General features: G+C 40.8%; 4 protein-coding genes across 10 annotated transcripts; 3 read left to right on the top strand and 1 right to left on the bottom strand.

The window, feature by feature from the left end:
• Window positions 1-3,819: 3,819 nt before the first annotated feature.
• LOC112294960 (ADP-ribosylation factor GTPase-activating protein AGD12) lies at window positions 3,820-7,969 on the bottom strand. 6 transcript variants are annotated; one of them, XM_024545982.3, is made up of 8 exons: window positions 7,782-7,969; window positions 7,041-7,314; window positions 6,701-6,776; window positions 6,264-6,427; window positions 5,700-6,012; window positions 5,057-5,173; window positions 4,793-4,888; window positions 3,820-4,350 (listed from the first exon to the last, which is right to left on the bottom strand). In XM_024545982.3, the coding sequence occupies exons 2-8, from the start codon at window positions 7,118-7,120 to the stop codon at window positions 4,063-4,065; spliced, it is 1,134 nt and encodes a 377-aa protein (XP_024401750.1). In that variant the 5' UTR covers window positions 7,121-7,314; window positions 7,782-7,969; the 3' UTR covers window positions 3,820-4,062. The 6 variants fall into 6 exon arrangements, with proteins under 6 accessions (XP_024401750.1, XP_024401751.1, XP_024401752.1 ...); XM_024545983.3 differs by having other exon boundaries at window positions 7,041-7,310; XM_024545984.3 differs by having other exon boundaries at window positions 7,041-7,131.
• Window positions 7,970-10,324: 2,355 nt separating this feature from the next.
• LOC112295529 (uncharacterized) lies at window positions 10,325-12,052 on the top strand. The gene has a single exon (XM_024547263.3). The coding sequence runs from the start codon at window positions 11,177-11,179 to the stop codon at window positions 11,786-11,788; it is 612 nt and encodes a 203-aa protein (XP_024403031.1). The 5' UTR covers window positions 10,325-11,176; the 3' UTR covers window positions 11,789-12,052.
• Window positions 12,053-15,890: 3,838 nt separating this feature from the next.
• Window positions 15,891-23,297, top strand: LOC112295171 (uncharacterized). 2 transcript variants are annotated; one of them, XR_016498355.1, is made up of 6 exons: window positions 15,891-16,322; window positions 17,295-19,369; window positions 19,769-19,857; window positions 20,055-20,625; window positions 21,167-21,255; window positions 21,461-23,297. XR_016498355.1 is itself a non-coding variant. In XM_024546398.3 (4 exons), the coding sequence occupies exons 1-4, from the start codon at window positions 16,079-16,081 to the stop codon at window positions 20,170-20,172; spliced, it is 2,526 nt and encodes an 841-aa protein (XP_024402166.1). In that variant the 5' UTR covers window positions 15,891-16,078; the 3' UTR covers window positions 20,173-21,069. The 2 variants fall into 2 exon arrangements, 1 of the variants encoding a protein (XP_024402166.1); XM_024546398.3 differs by lacking the exons at window positions 21,167-21,255; window positions 21,461-23,297 and having other exon boundaries at window positions 20,055-21,069.
• Window positions 22,471-23,667, top strand: LOC141046496 (TPD1 protein homolog 1-like). Its single transcript, XM_073540745.2, has 2 exons — window positions 22,471-22,939; window positions 23,530-23,667. Exons 1-2 carry the CDS (start codon window positions 22,471-22,473, stop codon window positions 23,532-23,534), a joined length of 474 nt encoding a protein of 157 aa, XP_073396846.1. The 3' UTR covers window positions 23,535-23,667.
• Window positions 23,668-23,932: the final 265 nt, after the last annotated feature.

The raw sequence follows: 23,932 nt of genomic DNA, 5'->3' as shown, positions 1-23,932 counted from the left end.
TTGACAGCGAGTTTCGCTTACGTATTTTTACAGATAAACAAGAACAAAAAGTAACACCACGCAAACAGAGAAGAAAAAAATGAAATAATAATAATAATAATAATAACTTGATATATATACAAAGTAGCCCACGGGCGGAGTAGGTAACACCTACAATAGAGAATATAAATACAGTATCAGTGAAGGAGACCCCGCCAATCCGAGGGTGATAACAGGCTACAATAATTCACTGTCCGCTGGTTTTTTCCTGATGCGAACTCTGGTGCGCAACTGCCGCTCGTCAGCTGTCTCCAGCTCGTTGTGCGTACTCTTCATTATCCTGATCGAGAACTCATTGAGACTCACTGCTGTCATTCAGCAACAAATATACTGCCGACTGTTGTTTATGAACTGGACAGTTCTCTAATCGACTAGAGAAACTTGCTGGGTCCTCCAGGTCGACGCATTGCTTACCGTAGGACAAGACAGGCTATATGGAAGGAGTGTGGATGCAACATACAAATGTCGCAAGAAATGTAGTGAAAAACTAAACTTGATGTGGTCTAAGGTCGAGTTTGATGGGAGGAGCCCCTTGACGCCTTTGCCAAATGGGAACGAAACCTTTCTTGGATTTTTCTAACTCTTCCTTGGATAACATCTTCACGGGCAAAGGAGAAAGTCCTCCACACGAGTTCATGGGACTGCGGGGACTGCCCTGACTATCTCGCAGTGTGCGACTCGCACAATACTTTTGAAGAAACGCGGAGTGCATTGCTCTCGCTCTCTCCGCAGGACCATCACTCTCGTCGGCGTGCCCAGACGACACACAAATCTCCCGCCAACAGCCATCGTCGAAGTTCATCTGGTAGTTTTGGAGGTCATAGTTCAGCCATTCGCAACGAGAGTGGTGATGCCCACCTGGCCTGCCGTGTGCTTGTGCTTTTAACTTCCTGATGAGCCGCTTCCAGTACGGAGGTTTGGAATACTCTTCATTCACGTCCACCGTCCAGGTCTTGTCCTGCTTCGTTGCATCCACAGAGCGAACTGCAACGGTGTAATTGGCGCGCTCACGCGGCGCGCAGCAACAGAAAATCACAGCACCAATCGAACTTGACCTAAACAGATCCTTCGATTTAACTTTCGTACTCTCCGGATCCTCAGTCCCAAGCCTCGCAAACGGGGTGCCCGCCGAATTGGGCCCGCCTGAAAACACCTCGTGGCGAATCGATCTTCTTCGGAAGAAACAACAGCCGGTATTCACATCCTCCCAGTCAATGTCTGGCTCCCCAGCGGCGACAGTCGGAGGACGCTTGAAGTTTTCTTGCGCATTGTTGGAAACCCGAATCGAGAAGGAGTCCGAGCTCTTCCCCTGCATACCACTGTCAGCATTGCCCAACCAAACATCGTTCTCATCCCCCAAGGGTGCCATAGTTCACCGACTCAATAAACCTCTACAGCAACTTGTGAAACTTCTTACAACTACTACCACTGCACAACAATCTCGCTCTAATCACAATAGACCAGCCATGGAGGCAAAGCAAAAGACACAGTTCAATGCATGCGTATGCTCTCGATACAGCCAAAACCACTGTCGGATCTTCTACCATACATATCAATGACCAAGCTGGAGGAAACAATGCACCGCTACTCCAAATTTAAAACAAAAAAAAACTGACAAAGCTGACTCACACACTCACAACCCACATATCCTACCGAGAGGAGCATTCAACCTAGGAGAGCCCAATTATAGCAGATATGCGGAGATTGATACAAGCTTTGCTGGCGAGGCAGGCCTCGAGGAGCTCACGGCGACTGTTCAGACAAGGACTAACACATGTGTATTTCAGGAACCCCAACAAAACCCAACTCGCAATTCTGCACCCTGCAACTGGGTTAAAATATCACTGATGAACAGGAGTGTGTAGGAAGCGGGATACACATCGGCAGCGATCCACCACGACGCACACCGACAAAGCGAAAGCGTGAACGGAGTTGTTTCCAAAGCCACCTCAGAACTGGCTGCCGCAGCAACGGTAATCAATCACGACGTGAGCGAGCGGGGGGCATTGCGCCTCCTGGATGAGATCAATGCATCCGACGGTGTCCCAGAAATTGGCATCCCACGCAGCAAATCGTCATTGCCCCCCTCCCCCCCAAAATCTCCCCGTTAAGACTACCGTTAACTTCGGATTCTGCCGTCGTCGCCGTCGTGGTGCAGGGGCTTGTGTCTATTCTGCCGCGAGCCCGAACTCTCGCTTCTCGGCGGCTCTGTTCACACCGGCCAGTCAAACCATGTAGATCTGTAAAAGGTATAAATGACACGTGGAAGTTATTCATTCGCGAGAGATAGCTTTTACTTTCTTCCACCCCCACTTAACTTCCTGAGCTGGCAATGAGTGGACAAATTTAGTCTAGTTGGCACCGAGCTGGCTCCACCTGCTCGGAACAGGCCGTTGGGCATGGAATACAATAGTTTTGTATAATATAGACGTATATATAATTGTATGTCCGATACTGTAGTGCGGAGCTTGCTTCATTCTTCGTATATGATAGTGGTGTATGTGTAATGGTACGTATTACTTCTACTATAATATTCCACAACATATTGTTGTGATGATTTTAGGCAACTGAAAATCACTTTAAATATACGAAGTTGATAAGGGTTTTGAGTAGGTAGTTGAACTCACAATAATATATTAATACAAAATCTTGTATAAAGAATAAAGTGGAAGACATTGAGGAAGGGATTATAAGAAGAAGAAGAAGGTGGACTTACAATAGTTTGATAATAAAAATGATAAGTTTTTAAGTTTTATAATGAATCATGAGACTATGCATCTACACTACAATGCTAGAATTAATAATAATCTAAAAAAAATCTGGTTAATTTTGAATGTGATGTTAAGAAATGTAAAATACGAGTTAGTATAAAAAAACAAAATATTGACATTACAAATTACATTTGTATTAACCATCCAGTCATTAAAAATCAGGACAAGTCAACTAATTAGTGCCATTCACTAGTTTAAAAAATATGTATATATGTATTTTTTTTTGTTTGGGGGGGGGGGATACACTTTCAAATGCATGAAGAAATTCGTTAAATGGAAGTGTGAGCAATTATAATAAACATTAGTATTAGGCTGTGATCTTTTGCTTTCTATCAGCGACCTTTGGTCATGCAATCAGTTGATGCATCAACATACCTTTTAACCACACATCATAATTGAAATTAAGGAATCCACACAATCCAAGATATCAATAAGTAAATAAATAAATAAAATCATTTAGGTTATAGTAATGATAATTTATAATAAATGTCAAGTAATTCATCATAATTCTATATATATATATATATATATATATATACATATATATTGTTAATGCTACCACAATATTTGCAATTATCACCACAATTTGTCACCTATTTGACATAATTAGTTAATTTTTTATATTTATTTTTTTTGTTAAAATTTGCAATAATAAAAAATATTTATATGTGTTTCAAAATACACAAAATTCATTCTTTTAATTCTAATTTAAAAAATTAAAAATTAAATAAAAACAAAATTGTAATAACATCAACAACCACATAAAACATGTTAATTTAATTTTTTCTTTTCTTTCATAAATATGTCAATTACACATTTTTTTTGTATCCAAATCACTTAAATAAATATACTACACATGTCAGTTGTGTCAATCCTATGCATGCAAGTAATGTCGATATACTAAATGAGCATCAATTACATCTGCCAGCCTATGAGAGGATTCTTTTTATGTGCTTTGCTTCATTTTTTAACAATTTGAAATCCTTTTTATCAGTTGTGTAAAATGAGATGAATAAATAAATAAAAATAAATAAAAAACGAAAATTGTTACACCAGGTTCTTTTGTGTTGAGTCTGTACGTTGAGAGCTTGTCGAGCTGGAAGTGATAGAGGCCAGTCATTGAAGGCAGAAAAAAAAAAAAAAAAAAAAAAAAAAAAAAAAAAACACCCTCAAAAAAGGATTGATAAGGTAATTTGATGGGCAGACTCCAAAACAAATTGGCAGTGTAAGCACAAGTGTTGAGGGAGATAGTTTAGAACCCGCTGAGAGGAACCCATTCAAGAGAAACTTCGATCTGCCCCCTCTCCACGTTCTGAAGCTTCAAGTGCACATCCTGTTTGATTTGTCGATCGATGACCTCGATGTTGCTATCTTTCACAAGGGCGTTGTCATCTGTAGCCAGCCACTTTCCTATTTGTTCGCACCCAAACTCTTCAAACATGCCTTGATGCATTTGCGCAGCCAAAATAAGCGGTTCAAGGTCTATTGCTGCCTCTCCCATTGAATCATCCGCTGAAAGGACGTCGTGATCGAACACTTGCTGCAAAAACGAGGGTAGCACAAAGTTCTGTAAATGTCTTGATCCAATATGTGCGACTGTGTCGAAGTAAGGAAAATCTACGCATCAACCTTGTTGGCATCCAGCCATTTACACATTATGAGGTTGTATCTAACACTCACACACATTTGTGATCAGTTCATTGAATGCTACTGTTTGCAAGTGATAGGTAAATAATCGCACACATCTTCCTCCGCTAAAACAGACAGAGTGCTAGCTTAATAACATAGAGTTACGAGATGCGCATTGCTGACATTACTGACCCGCAGACGTATTCAGAAACAGTGTCTTTTATTCAAAAAACATCGTTTTGCTTAAAATAAAATCGCTGAAGTTAGTGAGGGAACATCGCGTGCAAAAGTAAACTACATGATTGTCACTCTAATTGACTCGTATGTAACCAAAAACTGGAATAGAAACTTACCAGCTTGAGTGGCTGCGGAGGACTTGGTACAGAGAACATGAGCTCTTCATTCCAGACCGGATTAAGATTTCTGTTCACCACCTTGGTTTTAGCGGTCTGCAAACGAGACAAATAAGAGGTGAGCCCCTCCATCCATGTAATCCCTCCCTACATAAAGTTCCATTTGATCTCCAAAAACCAAAAATGGGTGCATGGCTAAGAGAAGACCATATAGAGGAGACCAAGCATAAAAGATCATTCAGAACGGTCAAGTGACGTAAATACCTGTGCTCCAAGCGTGGCAACAACATAGGGGTCACTAGACAACAGATCTCGGACAGCCAAGTTTGTCCCCCTTACAATTCTCACTTTCAGCATTCCCAAGAACTCAACCATGCCAGCCTGTCATCTCACAAACCCTCAAACTTATTAGAGTTAGAATTTCAGGTATGGCCAGCAAGGGCTTTCAACCATTACGAAGGAAAGAAAGACTGATGTATATAAATATATATATATATATATATATATATAGAGAGAGAGAGAGAGGTCAACCATGTATAAAAGAATTACATTCCCTCCGCTTAGTTCTTAAATACCATTACATCAAGGTCCTACATACTTCGAAGAGCATGCTTGTATTATGTCCTCGAGTTTTAAATCATGGATAAATAAGATTAACGAATTTCGAACTAGCAAACGAAACAAGTCAATTTGCAAAACTTGATTAATCCTTTCGCTAGTTCTGAGGCACAATTGAAAGCTAATACAGTACATGCAGAAGACAAAAATTACACAAGGTTATATTTGTTCAAAAGCAGTCAACTTGGATCGGTAGTTGAGTTCACAGAGAATCAGAAATGGGTTGCTATTCTCTCTCATTGTATCATTAATCCAGACAATATAAAGTGTCAATGTTTTGAGCATTTACCGTGCTTGGGTTGGAAATCGTACGGGACACTAAGTCACCACCTTTACGACTTGGAGCACAGGCAGATGATATCCTTAAGTTGCTAAACCTGCCAGATACGTTGCCGCAATGGCTCAGCCCAAGTGAGTCACGATTGCTATTCATCGAATTCGTGCTACTACTGTAAGTAGAATCCCTGTTGGTATTCATGGAACCCATGTTACTAGGTGCTGAAGGGTTATCTACTTGTGAGGTAATAGTCCTTGCACGAGAGGTGGGTTGTGATTTCATTCGCAAGTTTGGTTTCAAGAATTCCTGATCCTCGTACTTCCGCCTGCACAAATTGGTGAACACTTAAAATAAACAAACAAATAAATAAATAAATAACTGAATTTCAAGACAGAACAAAGCTGGACATATATCTGTGGTAAAAGAACCAATTTTATTCAATCTTCTATATGTTTATAACGTCGCAGACAAGCAATGTCCAGTTTTTAAGAGTAGAGCTGAAGAGAATACTATTCAGTAAAAACAATCAAGGTCCAATTTTAATCTTCGATGGTAACAAACAAGTACGCAAGTCACCTTATAAATTCAGAACGCTCATCAACAGATGCATCTGGAGAAGGTTTTCGTACATCAGAGGGCATGCAAGCTTCGTAGACTGAATTAGCGGATGCATTGCCACCTATGGCCTCCATAAGGTCAACTTGCTCATCTGACCAATCATCCAGCGTTACAGATACAACCTGCAACGAATGTAAAAGAAACATATGAGGTCCGAAAGTCTACTTTTTCACGGAACTCATTTTATAAGGTGCAACTGGTCTAACAATACCCACGCTGTTGGAGTAAAGAGAAGAACTAATCTTCTACGTTGTGGATGAGATCCATACAGCACAGTCGAGCTCAACCCCAATAGAGTTATATATATATATATATATATATATAAATAGATATATATGCCGGTCCAGATATGTTCGCATTACTGATATGCCCAGAAGATGGAGAAGCACACTTACTTTCGAGATGTGTACACCAAGGCTGCGGTGCACCCCAGAACATTTGATACATAGAAACACCCCTATACTTGTTGATCTGCATGGGCGACGCGACATGTATCCAATAAGAAGATCCGCAGAAACCCAGCCACTGATCAGGTTGAATAAGTGGCCTCGAGAATCAAATGCAAATGCATTGGTGAGAAAAGATGCTAGGCATCTACAGGATATGCTCGCTAAATTAGTGCTGCTATGACCTTGACAGACTTCGTGAGAATACCTTGAAAGGACGTTCTATGTCATGAGCAGTCTCTGTCTGCAAAAACAAACAGAGTGGAGGAAGAGAGAAATCAAGACTTACGCCCATTTTGGATCTGGCGCTCCACAATCCGCACAAATGCGGTTATCTGGTTGTTGGCGCAATTTCTTTAGCCTGTTCATTTCTTAAGTATCTAGAAACGATTATTCTCGTTATTATTCTTGTTCTTATGATTTCATTTAGCGACCAGGGAGATTGTGCCACCGTCTAGCCAAATGCAACATTTCACCCTCGCTCCTCCTCAACCAAATTGCGTAGCTATGCCGTTCTCCTAACTACTCCTAACTTCCTTAGCTTAATCCACCTTCCCACCTGCCTAGACACAATTTCGAAACCCAAAGCACAACTCATCTCCCTGGAAACAGCAATGAACTAAGAGGACTGCTGTAGGATACACACACAGTCCAAACATTAAACCCTCTTCTCTTCAACACACTTCGGTATAAAGACAAACCCATCTCAAACAACCTCCAAAAACTGCACCTAACCAAAAGAAATCCCAATACTCCACGATTCTTCCTTCATCCTCCCCCGAAATCCCACAGAAGCGAGAAAAAAACTAAAAGTCTAGCAACGAAGCCCACAGCAGAAGACCCCTACAGCTGAGTCACCGCAGTCCAAGCGCTGAAAAGCTTGCAACTCCCAAACCTAACGAGTCCCACAATAATTGCTAAACAAACAACTCCAGTGTCAGAAAATCAAAGCCTCTCTACACTGCAACCCACAAACCCATTACATGAAATACGAAGACTAAATACAAAAGTTGGCTTCGATAAAACCCACCAGTGGCCTTGCGTGCCGCCACCGCTTACTTGCATTTCTCCCGGTCCGAACTCACGTTGCAAACATCGGAGTCGGATAAAAACCATTAATCCTATCGTTGCCGTGCCACAGAAATGCTCAATTTCAGACTAAACTTCGGCAAATGAGCGTTATCGAATGAAGTTTTGGCTTTGGTTTGTTTCGATTGAGGCGAAGGAAAAGTTGGTGGAGTCTTGTCGCTTTGGTTTGTTTCGATTTTTGGGCCAAAGTTGACGTGGTGGAAGAGCTTTGTAGCTTTGATTTGGTTCATGTTTCTTTGGGCTAAAGTTGACTTCATTTGATAAATTCTATTTGTTTTGTGGTTTCTGTGTGGAGTTCACTTTGTCAAGGTCTTCTAATTTTGTATTGTTTTATTATTTTTGAATAGATAGTTTGGTTTCTAAAGTGAAGAGTTAAGGATTGGGGTGGGATTAGGAGTTGTTAAAGTTGTAGAGCAAGGGAATCATTGTAAAATTTTACTCTATTGTAATTAAGATTCAAAAAAAAAAAAAAAAAAAAAAAAAAAGGAATTAAAATCAACATTGTGAGCTACTATATTATTTTAATATTCTTTACATTATTTTAATATGCACTTTTTTAATATTCTTTATATTATTCCATTCTCAATTAGATTTTAGACTAGCTTTGATATATTAAGAGGATATTTAATTTAGAGGGATTTTTAAGGTTGTTATAACCATAATATATTATTTTTATTTCAATTACAAGGTGTAATTCATAAACATTTTACAAGATGTCAAATAAATATATATTAGCTGTAAAAAATTGCAAGAAGATATTAAATTTATCTTTTTCATACTTGAGACTTTGCAGATATAAAAACTATTGTTCATATTTCCAAATCAAACCATTCTATTATGCTATAACTTAGAATTCTAGTTCAAATTTAAAATATGCACCAAATTGTCTAAAAATGAACCTTGTAGTAGATATGCATATATAATTTTAAATTAATCAACCCATAATTATTACAAAAATATTATATTGAACATGTATATATAAAAACAAAAAAAAAAAATCATAAAAATCAGTAAGTCAATTTGACCAAAGCTAAATATAGAATGGTTAACTTAATAAAACTTCTCACAAATGATTTTGCAAGAAGATAATGTATGACAAGAAATAAAAAAATCAAACATTTCATAATATTTTGTGATTTTAATAGATGTTTATTTTTATTTTATGTAAATAAAAACTAATGTAAATATTTATAAGTAAATAATATTTGAGTAAATTTATAAGTAAATTTATAAATAATTTTCCTTGTATCAAATAAAATAATTTTAAAAAACTAAGATATAATTTTTAAAGCTTTTGCATTTAGACCTAGAACACCTAAAAAAAACATAAAGTAAAGAATAACTAAATTTCTAAATTTTAAAATAGTAATAATCTTTTAATATTATTTTTTCTCTGATATAAAATAAGAAAAAGAATAAGCATAAATCCATTCTTTGGCTAGGTTTTGATGTTCTCTATAGAGACACATAATCAATTTGTTTATTGAATATATGCATGCACTACCAATGGTGGCAATAAAGTTCATTTAAAAAATCAACAAAAATATTTCTCAACAACCCTTTGTAGTATTTCTTTAGAAGGTTACTACTCAAAGAAAAAAACGTCCAATCTTTATTAAATACAAGAATTAAGTTTTTAAAACCTAATAAAATATATTTTATTTTCTCTTTACAAATATTATTACTTAAATTTAAAAGGATGAAATCCATTTATACAAATACTTAGCATCTATTGTCAATGCTTCTTTAAATAATTATGACACTTAAAAAAAAACCTTTATTGGTAACTAAATGCTAATTTTAGACCAAAAAAGCCATTGCAATGTGCCATAATATTTCCTTGGGAATATAAAAATTTGGCTATTTTATTTTTATTTTTTTCTCATTAGTATGAGGTGTAAAAATGAAACAACCATGCAAACATTGGTAGCAGACTTAATGAATGCAAATATTAATATTGGACTTAAAGGAGGTAATGACAACACAACATTATTATTACACTTCAAAAAAAATAGCAAACTTTGCAAATGCTGATATTGAGTTCAAAAACAATAAATATATAAAAATTAGTAGTAGGACCATAAAAAACAACAAACATTAACATTAGACTTAACAATCATGTAAACATTGCTATCAAATTCAAAGAAAGAAACTAACCCCAGAAAACATTTAAATTAGACTTTAAAATGGCAATAAACATGTGAACATGGTACCAAGTTTAAAGAAGTCAACAAGCAATAATAATACTAGGTTTTAAAGGAGGCAATAGGAGATGAACAAATGGATTGAAACTCCCCTCTTCTTCTCTGTTGCAACAAGCTTAGAATTTGTTGTGAAAAATAGTTAGAAGAATAATAAACAAGCGTTACAACAACATGAAAGATTTTAATCTAATATATCTTTGCAACCATCCAAAACATTCAGGTCAAGTGATGACTGGGGGTGTCTGTAATTTTCCTCGCATTGTTCTGGACTACGCAAGGGCTGGAACCGTCCTGGTGGTTGAGAATCCGCGAGGTTCTGAATGGAACTGTCGTCCCTGACTTGAGGAGAAGCGTGTTCTGGCTCTCTACCATGGCACGGTTGTTGCCGTGGAAGACCCTACTTGGTGCTCTCTTCGCAGTTGGGAGCATCGCTTCACTGGATTTCAGATCTGTGAAGGGATAGGGTCTCTCTTCTGCTCGGATTCCTGATGTTAGCTTAGAAAGTTAAGAGTATTTGGTAGCTTCTCGAGATCCACAGTATGTGGAATTCAATCGCGCCACCTAATTTAAGCTTCTGACTCGAGAGAGATCTGGAGGATGTTTGCTTTTGGTGGCTAGGATCCGCTCGGGAGGACTACGCAAGGGCCTTTCATGGAGGGATGAATACACGCAGCTTGTTGTGCAGTTTGTGTTCTCGACGGCAGCGAAGTTGTGGGTTGTGAGTGTGGCGATGGGGACATAGTGGGAGATTGTGTAGTTATTTTCGGATTACCCTAAGACTGAGAGTTTTTATTTTATTTTATATTTTTTTATCAATGAAGATCTCTTCGTACTAGTTTTTCTGAGGGCTGCTGATGAGATGTGACAAGGAGAGTTTGTGGGCTGGAGGCGGTGGTGATCTTTGCAGGGCACATGTGCGCAATATAATCCTACGACCGGTGAAGTCTAAAGGTGGCGAATGGAAGATGTAAATTGTCACATGTCTTGGCTTTAAACCCTATCCATCGCGCCATTTTTGTGGGTTATCTCAGATTGTGGTGATCCCGTACTTTGGTGTTGGGAAAATCATTATATCAGAGTCGGAGTCATTGATTTTGTGCAGTAATTTGGGGCGTGCTAGGGCTCGGGCGGGATGTTTTCCTTGCTTTATGGGCTGTGGAAATACCTCTTCAGTAAAGCGGAGTTTCATGTCCTCATACTGGGGATTGACAAGGCTGGGAAAACTACACTCCTGGAGAAGCTTAAAACCCTCTATTCTGACGTAGAAGGTCTACCGCCAGACCGAATTGTACCCACTGTAGGTCTCAACATTGGTCGAGTTGAGGCTCATAAATCAAAGCTCATCTTCTGGGATCTGGGAGGGCAATTAGGGCTTCGCACCATTTGGGAAAAGTATTACGAGGAAGCTCATGCTGTCGTTTATGTCGTAGATTCCGCAAGTAATACCCGGTTCGAGGATACGAAATCCGCGCTAGAGAAGGTGCTCAGACATCCTGATTTGCAAGGGGCCCCGGTTTTGGTGTTTGCAAATAAACAGGATTTGCCGAACGCTGTCAATCCTGAGGAGTTGTCACGATTCTTAGAGCTCAAGAATCAAAAGGACAGACAATCAAGGGTTCAAGGAATTTCAGCTTATGATGGATCTGGTATACAGGAAGGGGTGTTGTGGCTTGTGGAGGCTATGAGGAGCAGTAAGAGAACGGAGCTGCTGCAGCGCCATGCAGAAGCGGCAGTGACATTGTGAATGCCCCATGATCATCACGGATTGGAGCTGCTTGGAGAGCTTGATTTTTCGTATGCCGTGAGAATTCTTCGGCCGATTCAATCTTATTACATAAGTTGCTAGAATATCAACGTGATGTGACTCAGTCCATGAATGTGCAGCATGTTTCTCTGCACTTCCAGAGAATGACTACTATTGATTGGTAGATATTTTTCGTCTACATTTGTTTCTTTCTCCTCCAGTACTGAAAACATTCTCATCAACACGACAAAAACGTTTCTCGCATTTCCACCTCCGTTAAGCCGGGGTCCTGAGCATGTAACAGCACTGTCCTTTGACGAAACTACACTCTGTGCAACCTTATGAAGTTATAGAATGGAACAGGTTCCGAAGTCTTAACCCACGAACTCTCGTCTTCTTTAACTGCCGCTGCCATCTTTCCTTTGTGACAACTCTGGAATTTTGACAACTCTCCATCCAGCCGCGGACGAGAAGCCAGGACAATTACAAGGTCAGCGGAGATTGGGACCGATTACTGTCTCCATCACCGAGTATCAGTCAGTCCTCATCCCGAGCCCCGCCGGGTTAGTCCTTTGGAAGCAGGTGACCGTCTTTTGCTGCTGCAAACTCTCGAACCCACAGTGTGAAACGTTGTTTTTTAAGAAATTTCCAGTTGTTTCAGGAATAGAGGACCTTGTTCCCTCACCGCAGCATGAACGTTACAGTGCCAAAGTGACCCCGTGAACTCATGAACCCCACGATGACAACCCTGTGCCTGAAACGTGCTCATGTTGGAGATAGCAGTGTTCTGGACGAGGTCGTGGGTACCCCCACAAAAGCAAGGAGCTCTGCTTCTCCTGTGTTGGCTATGGTAGTGTGGCTGTCAGGTTTCATGCAAATCATCCATCAGTCTTGCTTTTGCAGCATCCAATCTCTTATATCTTGGCTATGGTGGTAGTGGTGTGACTCTCTCTCTCTCTCTCTCTCTCACTCTCTCGCTGCCTCGTTGAATCCGCCAGCGTTGTGTGGGACCCAATCTATATGTGTGTGGCAACGTTGTTTTTGTGTATAACTACTGCAGAGCTCGTTCTATGCAGGGACTGATTTCTTCTCATCTCCGCGGACTGATTCAACCATGTCCAGATATTTGTATATGACTTTGTACATGGCAACCAACCTGGGGAATTGAATGTGGAGATGAAATAATGGAAATGGAACCTCTTAGGACAACAACAACAATTATGTAACAGCAACTGTGTGTGTGAGCACTTTAGTTTTTTGCCTTTGAAGCTTTTTCAGACCTGGTGCTTTGTGCAGAACCTTTCGAAAGAGCTGTTTGAGATGATGGTTTTTGAAAAGTTTGCAGGGCATGTTCTTTGTTTAAAACAAATAATTCTGTCATCCTATTCGTGTGTTGAATTTGGATTCAAAAAATATAAAAAAAATATAAAAATGCTATGATTAACTTGTTTGAACACTAACTATGTACTGTTTGAACAGTTGAAATTTTACTGTATTGAAATCATTTAAACTAGACTCGTGTGTATGTATATATATATATATCTACACACACACCTATATATGTATATATATAAATAAGTAAAAGAGACAGAGAATTCAATCAATAACAAGTTATTTGTGTTTCAGTTTTAGTAAGATGTACTAATTTGTATTGGTATCAATTATAATTAGCCTGATAAACGAACGACTTGATGTGATTTTTAAATTTTAAAGTTATCTAGTTTGCAAAATTTACATATTAACTATGAATTTAAGCTCGAGCTTTATTTAGTATAAACAAAAAAATGTATTTAATTCAAGTGTTGGTTGAAAGATATACTTTTTTTCATTTTGTTATGACAATAAAAGGAAAAACCTATTTTTGAAATCAGTGACGTCCATTCAATTATTTGGTATCCCAACTAAAGATTGCTAACCTTCAAATTTGTTGTTGTTGTTGTTGTTGTTAATATTATTTAATAATGACTAAGTGCTTTGATTTGATTTGATTTGATTTTTTTTGTTTTTTTTTCAATTTGTAAAGAAACACTCCGTTTTCCAAGTATACTTAAAAGGAATGTATTACAAAATTTAAACGTTCTTTAGCTGCAATCGTTACTCAATGAATAATATGAATATGGCATAAGTATTGTGACTTTGTAATACTAACAAACAAAAAAAAATGGTGCACCAGAACAGTAGTTGTGTGCCATTAATAGCTTGAATAATTTCAAAGTAACGATTTGTGATCTTCGTTTTTGTTTATTAATGCAGTTGGTAGAAATTATGTTAATAAAAAGCAGAAACACAAGTATAAGAAACAGTTAAGTGATACAAAATTTTGAATTTCATAGGCTGCAGTCAGATTAAAATTTTCATTTATGAATTTGAGACAAATATCGTAAAGTTGACATTGTAAGTTTTGAAGATATATTTTTTGAATAAATATGTATACATCTGTGTAGAAATAGAGGCTTGAGAAGGCATAGCTAATAAATATGAAACTTACCGTCAATCATTATTAACCCAAAAGAAAGTTGTGACAATGCTTTGATACTCTATTCTAAAAGAACAGCCTGCTTAATTTGTAGCTCGTAGTTGACATAATCTCAAAATATGTGTTTTTTACACTCTAATTTGTAAAGAACAAAAGTATATATATATATATATATATATATACATACGGAATTGTTAAATTGACCAACCAATACGGATCTAGTAGTAGAGAATGTTTTGATGATGGTTAGAAATAGGTAGATTGATTTAGTAAATGCATGGGTCAATTTAAGGATTCCTTATTTCTATATATATATATATATATATATATATATATAAATATATATTTATTGAAAGAAAATCTTTAGTAGTAAACTATGACATACAAATCCAATAAAGAGGAGAAATTCCTGTTTTGAAAGTCGTTTTTAATTTTTTTGATGCAAGGACCATACTCAAAAGGAGAGCATGACTTAGTCAAAAAACATGAGTAAATTATGTTATGAATAGTATTACGTTTACTACATATTTTTTTTACGAATCTGACAAACAACTTTAAAAATCCAATCCTCCAAAAGATTTAAACTTGGTCCACTCAAATCAGTTTTTGGATTTTATTTCCTCAGTGAGCTAAAAACATGCGTAAGGAGGATGGCACGTCGTGTGCCACGTCAGGTAATATCAACCAATAAGAAAGCGCCGAGGTGGACATTGTTCACTGCACAGCTGGAACGAGGATTCTGTTCCCGTTCTCACTGTCGGGGAGAAAACCGAAGCTTGCCACCTCGCACGATCTCGTGGCACAATGGCAGACGTGGTGCGCACAGTCAGCAGCTCTTTTGCGACTCTTGACGAGACTCCAGATAGACCCATCTGACCTGGCAGTTGCTGTGCTGGCGCCTTTTACACGTGTATCGTGAATTGGGTCAGTGGCTTAGTGAGGGCGTTGCCAGCTGTGATCTAAATAAACTGAAACTGCCGACACATCTGTTCACACTTGGGCACTCCGAGCTGGAAGGTTTGTCTAATCTAGGATCACACAAGCTTTTTGATTTTTGTTTTTTAACTGGAATATAGTTTTTGCAAGGATAAAATCCGAGGCGACGCCATAGCCGTGTCAATTCCCACCAGGTCAGCAAAGCGCAGCTAATGATGGGCCCCCGATAAAAACCATCACGGCGAAGGTGGCGAAATCTGCATAAATAGACGCGATCTGCCCGGGTCCATCACAAAATTCGTAGCAGAGGGATTCGTGGTTTTACTGAGATCGCAATCGTGTCAGTAGTCGCAGGGTCTGCGAGAGGGAGAGGTGGCAGAGGGAGGCAATGGATCTCGGAGACCAGCCCGGGCAGGTCGAGAGATTCCGTGGAGGTGGGGTCAGAGGGGCACATGCTGTGAAACCGACCAGCGGAGTCTTGTGAATGTTGGCATTTCGTGGATTTTGGGCGAAACAGGGAGAAAAGGGGGCGTCGTGCGCAAGAAACATGACAATCATCGCAGCACGGACAGCCCACTTTTCTAAGTGCCGCGGCTGATTGTGCGCCTGCATGACGCGGGTCGAATAGATTTACGACGTGGATTTCGCCGATCTCTGACATTTTGGTGGCGGATGCGGCTGGAGTGGAGCGTATTTGTGAGGCGCACCGGTGTATCCTCGGTGCCAATGCTGCGCAGGAAGGTGGACCTGCTAGTTGCGGCAGAGTCCCCGTGTGATTTGTAATGTGATGTGCGTCGTGGTTGAATCTGAGGAAAAGGCTTTGAGGAGTCTGGCGATTTGTGGGATCGGGGATTTTGGTGCACGGAAGAGTGTAAGAAATGCTGAAAAAAGTCGCGAAGAGTAAGCACCTAAAGGCGACGAGAAAGAAGTCGGAGAGGATTGAGAGATGTAAGGGTGATCAGTTGAGTCAGAAGGAACTCCTGCAGCCGGAGCACGGCCGGAGAAGGTATGGCAGCTACGGAATTTCGTGGTTTGCTGTGGCCAGGATCCCAGCCGCGCTATTGGTCTTCGTCCCCCTCGTCTTGCTCTTCCCGTCAATTGAAAAGCTTCCAAATCTTGAAGGTAATCTTTGAATCTGGGTTCTCGCTCTTTGTCTGCTCCAGTTGAATGTCTTGGAGTGTGACCGCCACTGAGTCGTGGCATAAGTAAGGTGGGGATTTAGGAATGCATTATCCTGCAGTCACATTTGTTGAACTATAAATTAGAGATTAGGCGGTGTGGTATTTTGAAGTTAGGACTAATGGTGCTACGATGGAGTACCGCTGTCCTAAGAAAGTTACACCGTGGGACTATGAAGTTAGGACTAATTTGTAACTTTGTTGCTTCAGATTTTGATCCAAGGTTGGGTTTCCAGTGACTAAAATGCTTTAGGTCCGTGTACGTTCATTTGACATCGAGTCGACTGAGATGTCGATGTGTTAGTCGTTCGAAGATCTTCTTGATCTTTAGCAGACCTCTCTTACAATGCTTTTCGCATTCGTGGAATAATGCAAAATTTGGGGCGAAGTCTGTGTAGTTGTCTTATTTCGACGTGTGACTGATTGAGTAGGCAGTTAATCATCCTCATATGGTAAACATATTTCGCAACTCCTCTGAAGTAGTTATACGGACGATGGATTTCTGGTTTTATCTGTGAGGATTGACTTTTTTATCGTTGAGGGTCACCTTCCTATCTTTTAATATCGCCATTACGAAAGGAGACGTGAATTCATGCTTCGAGCTTTGTGGAACCGATTTAGTAACCTTTTAAAATAAAATTTAAACCCTGAACCCTGAACCCTGAGTATCAGCTCCCTGCGAACTATTGTTCCCTACACATAATTCCTTGAGGAAACTTAAATCTACGGTAATTTACGTGGGAAAAACTTGCAATTTATGATTTTGTAAATCTTGATTAAGTAGTGATCCAACCAGATCGCGTCATTGCGCGCCTTGTAGGAGGTATTAATGTTGTGAACGGCGTCTCGGTACTTGTGTTGGGAGAATTGGTAGGTATACTATGTTCACTTTTGCTGGACTTGGAATCGGGTGCAGGATTCTTTCACTCTACTATCCTTGCAGCAAGGAACCGAGCAGCTCCATCTTCATTGTCGAAAACAAGAGAATCGCATTCCAAGAAGTCTTATGCCTCACATCTGAGTCGTCAATGGTGCTATCTTAACGACACAGAGCATCTCGACGCAGGAGCTTGCTCAGTCGTCAATGGCAGTATGGCGTTTGCAAATGGTGACACCCAAAGCTTGGGTACGAAGATAATTCATACAATTGAGGGGAAAAGTCTTTATGAGGAGCTTTCTGCATCCAAAAAGCACATGTCATTTTTCGCCTCGGCAAGCTCTGTAGCTGAAGATGGCCATGATTTTTTTCCAGTGGAGTCAGCTGCTTTCATCGCTGATGAAGAAGCTCCTTCGCGGAGAAATGGAGCTACTTCTCTTCCCTGGAGTTCAGGCCTTCGGCAACCTCTCAAGTTTTGCCTGGTGGGTGTAGCTGGCGTTGACTGTCTCAGACATAGCAGCGAAAGCGATGCATCCACTGTGCAGCTTTTGGAGCATGGTTCACCTAATGGTACTATTTCATGGTTGTCAGAATTACCATTTCTGGATCAGATGTGTTGCAGTCGCGAAAGGTTGTCAACATCGGGCGATTCAGAAGCTATCGTAATTGACAAACCATGCTTGATCTGTCAGAGGGATTCCCTCACGGATTCAGTTTCCTGTGAACCACTTTGTCAGATGCCCACTATAAACCATCTCACACAGTCGGCAACTCGAGTTTGCTTGTGTGGACCATCATTTGTTGAAGCATTTAGTGCTGATGTTTCAAAATTTCGTCTTTCTGGGAATCCCTTTAATACAACACCTTCAGGTGAAGCTGAGACCACCGAGACACCATCACTGGGACAGCCCTCTGAGGTTCCTATCGTTCCGCTTGAGATTGTTACCCAATCTTCAGCAGATCAAGCCGTGAAGGAGGAACTTCTGAAGTCTGATACGTCAGTTGAGGTACAACAGGAGTTGAGTCGGCCATTGCGGGTAACACAGGTCAAGAGCTTGGATGAGTATAAGAAGACAGTTCTTGAGAAACGGCGTACGGTGAATGGCAGTGGTAGTATTCATTATCCGCAAAATCAAAATCCGGATGGGAGGTTCAATTATGCTGCTGTCTCACATGGCGCGAAAGTGGTTGCCTCTAACAAGGATGCAAAAGGAGCCTCAAACCTGTTGGTGCCAGACAAGGACAAGTACTTACGGAATCCTTGCAGTGCCGAGGACAAGTACATTGTTGTCGAACTGGCAGAAGAAACTTTTGTTGATACTGTCTTGATAGGCAATCTTGAATACCATTCCTCAAATGTGAAGAACTTCGAGCTTCTTGGTAGTCCTGAGGTTTACCCAACAGAGAAGTGGATATCTCTTGGGAATTTTGAAGCTGAAAATGTCAGGCACATCCAAAATTTCACTCTTCCAGAGCCCAAGTGGGTACGTACCTTGAAGCTCCACTTGCTTACACATTATGGCTCAGAGTTTTATTGCACATTGACTGTCTTACAAATCCATGGAGTTGATGCCATTGAGCATCTTTTGGAAGATTGGATTGTTGGAGACGATGTTGATCTGGGGAAAGGCGGTCGACGTGTTCTACCAAATGGGACAACAGGTTCGAGTAGTAGCGGTGCCAGTGCTGGTGAAGGTGTCTCTGACAAAGGTGTAACTAAGTCTTTTAAACCGAATGATACGGGTGATGACATGGATCCTTCCGATTTACTAATGGATCCTCTCGAAAAACCAATGAAGGATGAATGTGAAAGCAACGTTAATCCTGAGGTACGACGGAAGGAAGAACCAGCCAAGGGAGTCAGTGGGGGTCCTCAAGAAGGATGGCTACATTTATCAGGCCGACCGTCTGGAGAGTCAGTGTTGAAAATACTGATGCAGAAAGTGAAGCAGTTGGAGCTTAACCATTCACTACTTGACAGCTATCTTGGAGACCTGTTTGAGAAATATAAAGGAATGTTTGCCGACATTGACAATGATCTTGCTGCTGTTGCCGCCCAGATCAGAAACGAGACTGTTATTGCTTCCTCGCTTGTGGCCCACTTACATAAAATCGTAAGTTTTCTTGTTCGCTTGATGTTTCTTCTTGTGCCTTCATAACTGATCTCGATGGTTTGACTCAGTTGTTTGCTTCAGTATTTTGAATTGGTTGTTGATATGTTAATCGCTTGGCACATTCTAAGTTACGTTTTCTTGGATTTCCATCTTTAGTAGAATGGATCCTTGTGTGACTACCTTCGGTCTGGTTACACGCATGCACACTCCCATATATTTCGGTTTGTATTGATTTCGTTAGATAAATATCATGGTTTATATAGCTATCTTGCAAGTACCAGTGTATACCCTGTCTCTCTTTGGCTACATTGTTGCGGGCATGGAATATATGCGATTCCTCTCCACGGATGTTGATTGCCCACGGATTGTATTTGTGGCGGCACGTGGACGTTTGTGTAGGAAATGAAGCGAGAATTGGAAAACGAGGCCTTGGATGCTGAATTGAGTGCGAAATTTGATGCCCTTCAGAATGACATGGATTCAATGAGGTACTCGATCTTTCCTGAATCATAGATGGTTGATACATGCTTGTTGAGAGAATAGTATGTCTTCCAAATTTATGAATTTTCATTAATCAGATAGCTCGCTGTATTCACTGGTTCTTTTCATCTAATAGACTGTGTGACTTTGTTTTGCATGGGAACAATGTGCTTAGTTTCATTTGTTGGGGTGAATTTTAATGCAGGATTAGAGTGAAAGAAATGGAGAACCGTGAGGCTCTGGCGATCACAATTGCTCTTATTTGCCTGGTTTTGTCTCCTATTCTTTACTTCATTCAACATGGCCCTTATTTGCGATTATAAGTGCTGCAAACTATCAGACTTTTTCGACTGTTTTGAGCAGCTGGGATTATACAAAGACGTCTAACTTTTCAGTGAGCACCTCGATTACTGTCATGCTCACTCATGTACCACGAGGTCGAATCATACCACTATTCTAGCTTTGATCGATAATGTGCTATCAAGTGTTTTATCTGCATGAAAGCTTGAAAGAGTTTAACATTCAGCTCATTTGGTTTCTTACGGTGGAAATCGAACGATCTGAAATTGGCTCTTGGCTACGATTTTCAAACATCCCTTCAACCAGGGCGATTGGGATATCCAACCATATATATATATATATATATATATACATCTGGAGTTTTTAGAGCTGCCCGAGTCCAAGCTGTGGAAGGAAATGCATCGATACAGAAAAGCGGGCGCCCACGGCTTGCTTCGTCCACAAGAAGGAACAGCCTCTGGAAAAATCGATGCTTGGTAATGGTTCCCTGACAGAGGTCCGTGGACGCTTATGTTGCGGATGGATATTGTGTGTCGCTAGATTTTGGAAACGATCCTGTCATACTAGGCAGAATCTATTTTGAGTGTTCTCAGATCAGCTACACTCGCACAATCGAGTTCAGGTTTAGTACTCTGTAATGAGTTGTTAGTAGGTAACGGTACGTATCCTTGAGCTTTCATCCCACTCATGATGATTTCTTGAGTGATACCTCCTCAAGTCTTTGGGACTGAGCATTTTGTAGTATTTAGAATTTAGTACAGTAGGTTCTGAGCAATTTTCAACTCTGAAGTGTTTGCTCCAATGTCCATGCTGTAATGATATAGACCAGGGCGTTCCAATATCCTGAGCACAGCGCGGAGGTCTTAGCTTAGACTTGTAACATCTATTAATCACGGCTCCATGCCAGAAGATTCATGAAATTGTGATACGTCTAATGTGCATTTTTCTCTCAAGAAGTTGGCGATGGTTGATTGATCTCTCTCAATTCCTAATGTGGTTGAAGTTTTGTGAATGCAGTAGTGAATGATCAGATGGTTTTGTGCACTCATTTCGTTCCACATGGAAGTACCTGACCGTCATGTAAGTCAACGCAGCTCTCTACGCAGGTACAGATTCTGCAACCGTTAATTACTTCCTGCAAACTTGTACCTGCTTTCATTCTTTACCTTGATGTCAAGCCTTACAAATGTTTTTATTTCCGGTATCTAAAGACAATCTGGTCCTCCCTGACTGATGCGACTTACTATTATTAACCCTAAAATTCAGGATGATGTTTTTCTTTGCTACGGTAACCCTAGTGTGCTGCTGCAGCAATTTCACACATGTCAAACCGAATGTTCTGGAAGTTTGGAGTGTACCACTAGGTTCAAGCTTCTAGCATTGAGGCCTCATATTTACTCCCATGGCGCTCATGCAATGCGGGTGTCCTTCAACGACCGTCTCTGAGCGCTCTTCTGCCATTTTGGCGTACACCCATTACTACTGAAGCTCATTAATGGACTCATGGACGCGGAAATACAAGGCGCAGGGAGAATGTAGTAGCTGGTCTCTCTTATTAGTGTCGTGATAATTTGCAGAAAATTGGTAGACTTGTGAAGGCTAGCTAACAGCTCCGCACGGTTACATGAAGACTTAAATTGACTCACCTTGTACTGGGTTGATTGCGCCATCCAGTACCTGGAGGGCGCTGTTGTCAGAATTTTGCTAAATCCGGATGCAAATCAGCAACAGTCTTGTAGGTTTCTGGTCTTTTCAGAGTGTCCCTGCAATTTTAGCCTGTCGTCATTGAAGTTGTTGGATCTCCTTGAGGGTACAATTGGCTTTGATCCAATTTGATTGAAGCTTGTGCAGCCCGCAATTCGGTATATGTCTCAGCGGCGGCCATAATACCCAATTTAGAGTTCCGTGTATGTCCTACATAAATCTACCTCTTGTGCGAGTTGAAGAGAAGGAAGCAGTGGAAATTTGTGAGATGCGAGTGAGGCCGTGGGATTTCGAGAGCGTTCCAGGGAAGCTTGGCGGCCACGACGTTGAAGTTTTTGTGTAGGTAGTTGTGCAGTGGTACGTCGTAATGTGTGGGGTACAAGCACTCGATGGCAAGCACTCGAGATGCAGATAGTCTATACTCGAGGGGCGGCATTTTGCAGGGCTGGGGCTGTCATCATGCTTGTATGGTGTTTGTTGTGAAGATGCGTAACCTTTTGCAGCCATCGCCGGGCTCTGAGTTCTAGTATGACTCTTCTCTCACCTTATGACTGTAGGTTTCATGAGCTTCTGCAGTCAGATTGTCCAGCATTGAGCTATCAAGTGCAGGCACAGCTATGGCGTTGAAGACTAGGTTCTACCTATGGCTCTGTAGTTTCGTGCTTTTCGTCAACTGTTTGTTGTACACTGTCGATGGAGGGGAGCTGACGTTAGGAGTAGCTGCTGCGTTCTCCGTGAAGCACCCGCAGACTTACGTCAACAGGAAGCTGCGCGCGTCGATACCTTCCTGCACCAAGGCGGACATTAGTATCACTCAGGGAAAGAGTGGGAACAGCAACGGCATTCCGGCCTTCAGCGTCCAGATCACGAACTTGTGCATAAACCACAACTGCCAGCTGAGGAACATCCATGTGGCGTGTGCGGCGTTTGCTTCTGCGCGGCCTCTTGATTCTCGCGTCTTCCAGCGCATCAAGTATAACGACTGCTTGGTGATGGGCGGTGCGCCGCTACGAGCAGGCGGGAGTGTGGCCTTCGAGTACGCAAATTCTTCCGAGTACCCCATGCATGTCATCTCTGCGGATCTAGGTCCTTGCTCATAACCTTCATTCTCCCCACACTTATGATGCTTTCTCTGCTTTTGGGATCCTTTTTGATAACAGACGTTGCTCATGTTTATTGTCTTCCCTTTTCCACACTCGAAAGGATCACCGGAACTCCGCCCCGAAATCATAGAAAGTATCTACAGTACTCTTCATTGCATAATTTAGGTTTTCGGAATGTTTGAAGTCTTGTATAATCTCTTCTACAAGAATAATATCAACTCTCTGCCCCATTAGCCTGGCAGATCACTCCTTGGGCATGTCCTTGCCCTCATGTTGTTTTCTGCTCTGTTGATTCCCTCCAACAAGAATGGAGGATTTTTTTAGTCAAACTACTCCTTGTATCTCCAGGCTTTACTTACGTGTAGTCTGATTGCGAAATTATTTCTGCAAGGGTTTATTGAGCATGGTTGATTTTTTCTTTGGCCGCAACAATCTTTGTCTGAATGTCTGGTTAACTGTACATGTAAGTCTGTTGCGCCCAGCTGTTTGTTGTCAGTTACGGTTGCACTATCATCTTTCAACTGTAGCAGTCAACTTGCTGAAAGTAAAATGGTTATGGACCTGTTCCCACAGGATAATCATTCTGGATGTCGCGCTGCGAGGATCATGCCCCTCAGCGTGCATATCTGTGCATAATGCGGTCAGAATGACCCCTGCTGCGAGGTCATGACTGCCTGCTATCTGGGTTTTACATCAGTCTACCTCGTCCGTTTTGTTTTGGGTGCCTATCCCGAGTTATCACGTTTACCCCTCACGCAAACTTTAATATAAATCTAGTCCGAGTGTGTGTCCCTTCCGGCGGGGTGCATCTGCGAGTTACACATGGATAAAATGCTGCCAAAGTATTCTATCACATCCACTCAAGAACTCAGCACTTCTCAATCTAATTCACAATTTGGCAGAGCAGCTTTATTCACAACTGATTTTGGCATGAGGCATCGAGTTAAGAGGGTGAGGGACGCACAGAATATATCGT

Source organism: Physcomitrium patens, chromosome 18 (genome assembly GCF_059467195.1).
Source record: "Physcomitrium patens ecotype Gransden chromosome 18, ASM5946719v1, whole genome shotgun sequence".
NCBI lineage: Eukaryota > Viridiplantae > Streptophyta > Bryopsida > Funariales > Funariaceae > Physcomitrium > Physcomitrium patens.
Note: the sequence above shows the minus strand (reverse complement) of the source record. Positions and strands in the feature narration are given on the sequence as shown.